At 40.3% G+C, this 9,908-nt stretch overlaps 2 protein-coding genes across 2 annotated transcripts; one reads left to right on the top strand and one right to left on the bottom strand.

Moving 5' to 3' along the window:
- Window positions 1-1,221: 1,221 nt before the first annotated feature.
- Window positions 1,222-1,887, bottom strand: LOC127255130 (miraculin-like). The gene has a single exon (XM_051280522.1). The coding sequence runs from the start codon at window positions 1,885-1,887 to the stop codon at window positions 1,222-1,224; it is 666 nt and encodes a 221-aa protein (XP_051136479.1).
- Window positions 1,888-3,269: 1,382 nt separating this feature from the next.
- Window positions 3,270-9,218, top strand: LOC127255250 (organic cation/carnitine transporter 1-like). The gene is made up of 5 exons (XM_051280718.1): window positions 3,270-3,907; window positions 4,359-4,583; window positions 4,709-5,056; window positions 7,553-7,817; window positions 7,892-9,218. Exons 1-5 carry the CDS (start codon window positions 3,317-3,319, stop codon window positions 9,049-9,051), a joined length of 2,589 nt encoding a protein of 862 aa, XP_051136675.1. The 5' UTR covers window positions 3,270-3,316; the 3' UTR covers window positions 9,052-9,218.
- The last annotated feature ends 690 nt before the right edge of the window (window positions 9,219-9,908 follow it).

Below are 9,908 nucleotides of genomic sequence, written 5' to 3'. Positions count from 1 at the left end.
TTTGGTATGGTATCACTATGAGTTCATGGATGCAAAAATTTTTTATATGTATATGGTATGCTTCGAGATTTTTAGTATAGTGTACAAATTCATTTGATCTCTAAACTCAACAAGTAAAGGCTTATAAAAACACACCACACCATTGCCAACCAGATTGCCATAGATTGGTGTATCATCTTCCATTACCAACATCAATCAATCTTCCATTTCTCTTAACATGAACACTAATTGGGATGGAGAAGACCCTCTCTTCCCTTCCCTTGATACTCTCTCCATCTCTATCTCTTTGATTCTCCTCACTATCATCACCTCCTTTCCCGGCCGCGCAAGAATATCTGCGGACTGCAAGATGCTCCAGGCAGGAGGAAGTCACTGCGTGTACACTGTCGAGGGCAATCAGCCCATCAATTCCATCAATGCATTGTACACTAGGTTATGGTGCTGAATTTAAAAATCAGCACACCTACAATACAGAAACAATGCATGCTTTTATTAAACACAGCATGTGTTGTTTATTGTTGTTTGTAATAAAAATATATACTCCCTCCGTCCCAAACACCCTGCAATCTTTCAATTTTTTGTTTGTCTCAAACTCATTGCAATATTTCTAAATTTAGAAATAATTAATAATATTTATATACATATATTCATATACATTTCACTTTATCTTATCATATCACTCAAATAAAAAAAACAAATAATCATTTCTGTCTCTAATTGCATTACTTAATATCTCAAATTATCATATTTAATACTCTCCACCTAAATTCCTGTGTCAAACACAAATTTTGCACGATGTTCGGGACGGAGAAAGTATTATTTATTTATAATAACAAGAATATCTCATATGTTAATATTAACTGTTGTATATATTGTCCAATACTATATCATATGTTGTTAGTTCATTTGTTATATTTTAATTATATTAACTCGTACCGAGTTATGTCCAATAGCATATGTTATACTATTCATTCACCACTGTAATTATATCGTATCAAAGGGTTGCAGGTACTTTACTAACTCTAATTAGTCCTGCAGCACACAAAATACAAACCAACAACCCATACATCAGATATAAACTCACAATTATTATTCTAATAACCATAACTTGTTCCATATTCGGTGCAGCTAACAACTTGGTTTGACATACAGAGCTCTCTCTCTCTCATGCACACACAGGATAGATAGATAGATAGATACATAGATAGATATAAGCATGAACTAAGCCTGCCGGAAAACAAAGAAAGGAGGGTAGCCCTCGACGAGCTCCAAAGCCCGCAGGTCCTCGTCATCAGGTGCATAGATGCTGCCGGGGCCGACGGCGCAGGGACGCACCGGGAACTCGCAGATGTCGGTCGGGTTATATTCAATGAAATATATATTTGGGCTCTGCTTCCCATGTCGGGTGGCCTTTCTGATCTTGAACCAGCTTCGATAGGTGTCGCACCCGGGCTTCCCTTCTTCTCCATTGATTTTCACTAATTGCTTCCTCTGCCGGCCGGCGCCGTCCATTTTGTCGGCCTGAACCACCTGCCAGACGGAAGAATTGGCACAGGGATTGAAGTCGGAAAAGCGGATGGTGAGCGGGACGGAGATACGAACCACGGGTTCGTGTGGATCTGCCGGGTGAAAGACGACTGCGTCGGCGCTGTCGCAAGAATTGTCTACGACGACGTTAACCGGGCAGGCCTCCGGGCCCAAGGTGCTTAATCCGATGCCGTGATTGTCGTAGGCGGTGTATATAAGGTAGCATTTTCCGGCCTGTATCGGCATTCCGAAGGTGTCGTGCACTGCATCCGACGGATCGGAGTCCGTGGCAGCACCGGAGGAGGAGGAAGTACAGAGGAGAATGGCGATGAGGAAGAAGCTGCTGCTCGTGGACTCCATTATCACTGTTAATTATATGTTGTTACTTGTTACCAGTAATTAATAAAAAAAACGTGAGATGGATTAATGGAGCGGAAGATTATTATTGTTGTTGTTGTTGTTAATTGTTACGTTGATAAGAGAGGATGGATTGGATTGGTGTGTGGCGTGTGTTGCTATTTATAGCTGATGAAACTTATTTAAATATCGCATCATTTTTGATTGGACAACTAATATTAAAATATGAATGTTCAGCTTGGAGTCACATGGTTAATTATTTAAATTTAATTCAATTAAAGCCAATCAAACACATCCTAATTAAATTTCCCTTCCACTTCGTTACTCCAGAAATAGATAGTTAAACAGATTGGGTTAAAATTTTGGTAAATGCATGAAGCAATGAGCTATTGGTTAATCCTCAATTTTGGTGGTGTTTATTGCGTATTGAGCAATAATCATAATCATAATCATGATGACATATTTGGTCCATCCTCAACCAGTCAAGGTCGTTATTCAATAATCCCTTGCTGTTAGGTTGGAATAATGTCTATCAAATTCCTCTTCTTTTTTCTGGAATGAAAAAATTGAATAAGAAACAACACACCTGACTGAATCTTTCTATGCCCAAGGTTGTCATGCCAATTGGCTGTCTGTCCCAGCGTTCCTAAAGAAATATCGTGTGCCCCACAAAAATAAGACATGGATTGAAAATCAATTCAAATTCAATAAAAAAAAATGTGTTTAGAGCTAAAAAAAACACGTCAAAAGAATCGGGTGAGTCTAGTCCGACACCAATAAGAACCAGATCGTACCCGGACCCATCAAAATCGAGCTGGCCGATTTATGAATTTAAATATAATTTTAAAAAAAAAATTATAAAAATATAAACAAATTTATATAGAATTAAATAAAAATATAACTGATTACCTTAATGATCACAAGTACAACCTCAATAATCGATTGAATGGATGGCACAGATCAAATAGGGCTACGGTCAATATATATTGTACTTCCTCATTACAAATATTTTTCGTATTTTTATTTATTTATATTAATATATTTATATCAATTTTAAATATTATAGAATAATTTTTGTATGCCAAGTATCACATATTATTATTACAATATAATATGAACAAAATATAAATTTTTATTTTTGAATGAAAATAATATTAAATATTGTTTAGATCACACTTTTGGGTACTATTTTAATTTTTTAAAAACTCTACTTTTTTTTATAAATATTATATCAAATCCTAATTTTATTTTATTTTAAAAATTATAAAATTCTAAAAATCTTTTATCTTTGTTTATTGATTTTTTAAAAATATTGAGGATTCGAAGAAGGCTCCTGTTTTCAATACGGTAATAAATGAATGTACAAATACATTCCCAGACTCAGAAAGCCCAAATTGGCCAATCTTCCCGCCCTGCCGCCGTCCGCCCGAGAATGTCCGTCTCCGCCGCCCTACAACGGTGTCTGTTCCAAGACAAGGACGGCGGAAGCGGAGCACCCCATACCGCCATCATCAAGAACCGCTTCTTCAGTTTCTTAATCTGGCAATTCCTCCAATCGACCTTCCTTCTCTTCCTCTCCAAAACCCTCTTCTTCCCCCTCTTCACTCACCGCCCCTTCTCGCCGGTTCTCCTTTCCCTCCTCTCCTTCCTCGCCTTCCACTTCTCTTTCCTTCTCTTCTCCATTTCCATCTTCTTCATCTCCTCTCCCCACCCCTTACCGTACGCCTCCCCATTCGAAGTCTCCCTTTCCTTTCTCCGAGTTATCTTCGTTTCAGGAGGCGACCGGAGTTTGTTGAGGAGGAAGGTGGAAGTTTCGTTGAGCTTCGTGCTGTTCGTGATCCTTTGTGCCGTGGCAGGGGCGATATCTGTCGTTTGTCTGTGCTGGGGTTGTGATGTTTACTATTTTGGCGGATCGAATTCAGTTGTTTTGAATTTGGGATTTAGGGCTTCCGTGATTGGTCTGCTGTATGGGTTGCATTATGTGTATAGGAAGCGCTGGGTCTTGCGATTTCCGATTATTCAGGTAATATGTAGAGATTTAACTCTTTTTACTTGTATGTATTCACCTGCAAATGATGATTTGTTTGATTAAATCTTTCTTAACGTGTCTGCATATGATTGATTCATAGTTATTAGTTGTATCGATGTTAAGGATATTTGATATAATGGGTGTATTATTCCTTTTACTTAGGCTTCTAAGAATTCTAAGGAATAAACATTAGTGCTCATGTTAGTGCTAGAACACAGTTCAGTGATGGAACTCCATTATCTTTTTACTTATCTAAAGGTTGCGCTGCTAGCAAGTTCCAATGTTTATTCATTCTAATGTCATACTCAGCTCTGAATTTATTAGATCAAATTATTGTCCACTATAAATGTGGTTATTCTGATTTAGGATTCCATGTTGTGTTATTTGTGTGCATTCTGTTCTTTAGTTTTATGTAATGAACTGACCCAGTTACTTTGTCCAACAGAGAGCTCCATTCTTCAGCTTCAAAATGGGGATTCTCTCATCTATTGGCTCGGCCTTCAAGTTTTCTGCTGTTGGTTGCTTCTTGTCTGGACTACTGGTTTTGTTTCTTCCTAATGAGTACAGAATTGGAGGTTCCATGGGACAGTATATTGTTGAAAACTTTATATTCTATGCTGGGAGTTTTGTAGTACTTCTCTGTTGGGAGCTGAATCATCATTTACACCAGGTTTTCCCTTCATAACCTTTTCTGCTACTGGTCATTATATATATATACACACATGTCTGATCATCTTGTATAGAGGATTCCTATTGGTTTTGAATGCTAAGGACACCTCCTCATTGACTCTGCAGGTACTACAGACCAAGAGGTATGCATTTGCACTACCAAAAGGATCAGCAGCAGCCGAAACAAATCCAAGCGAGCCACTCCTGGCTACACTAGAGGAGAGCACACCAAAGTCACTTCTGCAGTACCTTGCGTATCTTGATCTGTGTATGGTAAGCGAGAACAATGTTGACACATGGCGCCGAGCTGCATTTTTTGAGGAGACTGGTGAGACATATAAAAGAGTTATAGCTTCTTGCCTGAGACCTCTAGAAGAGTTCACTCGAAAGCTTGCTGAAGGTCTGGAGAGTTCTTCAACTGAAAAATCATTGCAATTATCAGTTCAACTGAGTTTGCCAACAGATCGGCTAGCTGTTTTGAAGCTGCAAGAATCATTCTATGATTCTCAGGTACATATGTGTTCTATCCTTCCAATGATCATGTACTGCTGCTGAAATGCATGGAATATTCAGTTTTTGATGGTGGAAATTTCTGATTTATTTGTTCTACAGCCAATCAGCGACTTTCTTTAGATGTTTTCATCGTTTGGGTGTTGATCGCTAAAATGGGATTTTTATTTTTTATTTTTTTCTTTTTAGAAATCTTTAATGGAACTGATTCAAAATTAAAATGCACTATTTAAGTTATTTCTTTCTTTGGCCTAGCCATCCGGTGCCAAGGATATAACAACTCTGGCTAATCTAAACACTGCTATAGTTTTGGCTGTAGATTTTGGCTATTACATCTGCTAAACACCTAATCTAGAACTTTCAATGTCACACCATATTTGGTAGGCGAACCCAGAACCACTTTGCGGCATTAATACCAATTGCCATGATATATTGGTTTGTTTTATTTGGTGTATTGATTGTTATCCATTTTGCTCATGCTTAAAGTTGTGGACTAGTTTGATGATGGTTTTTCATTTTCCACTCATTTATTTATCTATTCATTTTCAGAATTTCATGTTTAGGTACATGGAAATTCTTAATACTGTCTTAAACTTGTCTCAAGTAGCTCAATGTGTTGTGTTATCTATTTATTCAATCCCTTTTTGAAGTGATGTGTCAAATCTTGTGATTGTGGCTATTACGTGCAGTTGTGTGCATGGTGCGCTCGGATTGTTGCTTCATTGACAGCAAGGTCACATAAAGAGGACAGATTTGGTGTTGCTCAGCTCTCTGGTAGTAATGTTGCAGTACTGTCGATACTGCTATCCAGTTTATTAGCTGTTGAAACTCTCATGGGGAAGAAGACCAACATACAGTCGGCAAATCTGATGGGTCCTGCTGGAATCAAATGGGCGACTGTGAACACAGGGAGAAGAGAGTCTACAACTGGTGCCATGGTAAAGATACGTGGGAGCCCAGTTTACTCCAAAGCGTATTTCTTGGCAGATACCCTGAAAACTTCGATCTACAGCATCATCTCCGCATTTCACAATGAGATGATGTATAGTTCCAAAGCAGGGCATCTCGAGAAGGATTGGATCGTCAGTGATAAACCTTGGTATGGAAGCCACGAGCTCCTTGTACGCAAATTACAGCTTTTCTTGGATTTCTATGTGACTTAGTGTCTTGATCGCATGATTTGGTTCTTGTGTTACTTGGATGCATCTAGTAGAGCCATTTCTGATGGGGACATGATTTGAAATTTTGTTCTGTGCTTTTGAAGAGAAAGTTGTCATGAGGAAGAAACAGTGTGATCTGTGTTGTAGGGTACCTGCTGCTCTTATACATTGAGTTTAAAGATATTAGTAGAAAGGCAAGAAATAGTTTCCACTTTTGGATTGTTTTATTCTGATGCTTATGGTTTTGGAATCAGTATTTTTTGGGGAGGGCTTCCGTGCAGCAATCTGGTACAGGTTAAGCTTTCTGAATGATTCTACATTAATGTTTTTAAGTATGGGCTTGGAATTGATCCTATGTTTGAGAACTACTCTTTCAATTTTGATCCCAGTGGAGCATATGTTTGAAGTTTAATCATGTGTCATTTACAAAATGGAAAATTGTGCAATGCTGTGAATTGAGATGGCTCATGGTGTCTTTGGAGCGTATTGAATTATAGTTTCGATACCTTTTGTGGTTCTATCCCCATAGTTTGAACATTATGGACAGGTTTTTGAGGATTGGGATTGGGTCGATTTGAGCCGATTCTACACATTTGGTAATGAAATTTGTCTTGGCCCAGAACCAAATCATGAAATAATAGTCCCAAAGGAACCAATCCCCGATCCATTTCATTTCCAATGAAGTCGTGGATAAGCAACCTTTTTTATATATATAGAAAATAGAGAAAACAATTAAAGATGGGATGTTAAATAATTTGCAAACTGTGGTAGCTAGTAAGGTAAGTTTTTGAACTTATAATCTTACAATCACAATTTGCCCGCCACGCCCAACTTAGCCACCCTTACACCAGACCAGACCAGACCACATTTCTTGATCCATTTCTTGTGTTATTTATGAATATTGGTTTGATTAGATTAGATTGCTCGCATTCAATGAATGAATTATGGTACTAGTAAATATATAATGTCCCTGATTTCTAGGTCTGTACGTTGTCATCTGTCCTGCTCTCAGAATTCTAATTCTAAGCCTCACCTCAGCTGGATTCATCAATGGCGTTACACGTCGACCTCAGCTTCACCAATCCATGGCAGCTGTACATTACTTTCCCCACAATTTTAAAATTCAAAACCACCTCCTTCCTCCGCTGTCTCTGCAATCGGTGGCAGGCAGCCATAAATACAGCTCATCGATCAAGAACAGCAGCATTCGACAACATTGTATATGGAGATCGAGGAAAGAAACGGCCGTGCCGTCGCCGATGATCGGAAGGTCAATGATGACGACGGAAAGCTGCAGCAGCTGACGGTGGATGATGCGGTGGAGAAATACGTGGGATCGTTCGGGTGCTCCCAGCTGCTGCAGGTGCTGTTCGCCTCCCTGGCTTGGATGTTCGATTCTCAGACCACGCTCGTCACCATCTTCGCCGACGCTCAGCCGCGGTGCCGCCAACATTGCGGCGGCGCCGGCAATACGACCTCCACCGTCGCCGAATGGGGGCTCATTTGCCACCGGAGATTCCTCGCCGCCCTCCCGGCGTCGCTCTACTTTCTCGGTTCTGTAATAGGTGAATTGATTAATTACAGCTTCATTCCATGTCCTGATCGCCATCGGAAATTATTCATATTTTTTCCGGTGCAGGTTCGGCGGTGTTCGGCTGGGTCGCCGACGTGCTGTTGGGAAGGAAAAGATCGATGGTGCTGTCGTGTCTGCTGACGTCGGCCACCAATTTTCTGACGTCATTATCCCCCAGCATTTGGATTTACTCTCTTCTCCGTTTTTTAAACGGAATATCCCGGGCGGGCATCGGAATATGCTCTCTGGTGCTCTGCACGGAGATGGTCGGCCGGAAATGGCGCGGCCAGGTCGGCCAAGTCGGGTTCCTCTTCTTCACGGCGGGGTTCTTGTCGACGCCGTTGATTGCTTATCCGACGAGGGGTTGCTGGCGGTGCCTCTACCGGATCATCTCCGGCGTCCCGCTCGCCTACTCGGTGCTCGTGCTGATTCCGTTCGTGTCGGAGTCGCCGAGATGGCTTCTTGTGCAGGGACGAGGGGATGAGGCTCTGCGGGTGCTGAGGCGATACGCGAGGATTAATGGGAGGGAGCTGCCGGAGAATTTGAAGCTTCGGATGAAGCCGGACGGCGGCACGGCGGGGTCGCCGGCGGGGAAGCTGTGGAGGACGAAATGGGCGGCGAGGAGAATGGCGGTGGTGATGGCGGCGGGATTGGGAGTGGGGTTCGTGTACTACGGGATCCAGCTGAATGCGGAGAATCTGGAGCTCGACAATCTGTATCTGACGGTGGGGGTGAACGCGGTGATGGAGATTCCGGCGGTGGTGGTCGGCGGCGTGCTGCTGAGACTGGTGCCACGGCGGGTGCTGTTCGCGGCGGCGGTGTTTGTGGCGGGGGGCGCGTGCCTGCTGTGCGCTGTGGTGCGGGGGGGCGCGGCGCAGATGACGGCGGAGGCGGTGGGGTTCATGGCGGCGTCGGGGGGGTTCGACGTGCTGTACATCCAGTGCGTGGAGATGTTTCCGACGAGCGTGAGGAACTTCGCGGTGGCGATGGTGATGCAGATGCTGACGCTGGGGGCGTCGGTGTGTCCGGTGATGGTGGCGGTGGGGAGGGTGAGGGCGTGGGCGGCGTTTCTGGCGCTGGGGGTGCTGGCGGTGGCGAGCGGAATGCTCAGCCTGTGGCTGCCGGAGACGAGGGATTCGCCGTTGATGGAGACGATGGAGGAGGAGCAGGAGCGCGTGGAAGACACGGAAATGGTGCAGCAGCAGCACAGCCGTGGAGTGGTGTGAAATAATTTTGAATTCTATGCCCGTGGATCTTGTCCCGAAAATATAAACCTTGTCCGTCTATCTACACATAGATAATGTCTCAACATACGATACTATGCATGGGAATAGAATATTAATGAAATAGAAAATTCGGTCCAAATCTTATGTAAGGAAGAAAAATGTGGTAGAAGGCTTTACAAATAAACTTTTTGGAATTTTAGAATAATAAAAAATTAATATTAAATGTAATAATTATATATATATATTATTTTATTTGACATTTTCTATTTTTAATAAATATATATAGAAAAAATATTTAACAAATATTATCAATTTAATTAAAATTTAAATACCATTCGCATAAAAAAAATTATTTCTATTTTTTGCTTCAATTAATTTAATTTAATTTAATTTTTAGGTTCTTATACTTAGAGACCAATCAAAAGTATTTTATTTCTATCTTATTGATAAATAAATATTTTTATTCATATTTAAAAGTTTTTCTATTCTTAAAAAAATTAATTTATATTAATTATATATAAATAAAAATATTTTTAAAATTAATTGTATTATGTAAAAATTTATTTTGAAATGAAAGGTGGACTCTACTCTATTCGAATCCATATTAAATTCGATTAATATTTAAATAATATATTAATGATATTTTAAAATAATTATTTTTAACAATATAATTATATTTAAAATATATTATCTAATTTAATTTATTATAATATTTTTTAATAAATTACATAAATTTTGATATGTCAACTCCAAGTATGATCGGAGTTAGTCTAACTTTAAATTAAATTTTTAAATACTCTATGTCTATAAATTATTATCCTATTTTTTTATTTGGGATGTTCGATAACTATTATCTT

Source organism: Andrographis paniculata, unplaced genomic scaffold (assembly GCF_009805555.1).
Source record: "Andrographis paniculata isolate CXL003 unplaced genomic scaffold, ASM980555v1 Contig53END, whole genome shotgun sequence".
NCBI lineage: Eukaryota > Viridiplantae > Streptophyta > Magnoliopsida > Lamiales > Acanthaceae > Andrographis > Andrographis paniculata.
The sequence above is the reverse complement of the archived record's forward strand: the minus strand, read 5'-3'. Positions and strand labels throughout refer to the sequence as shown.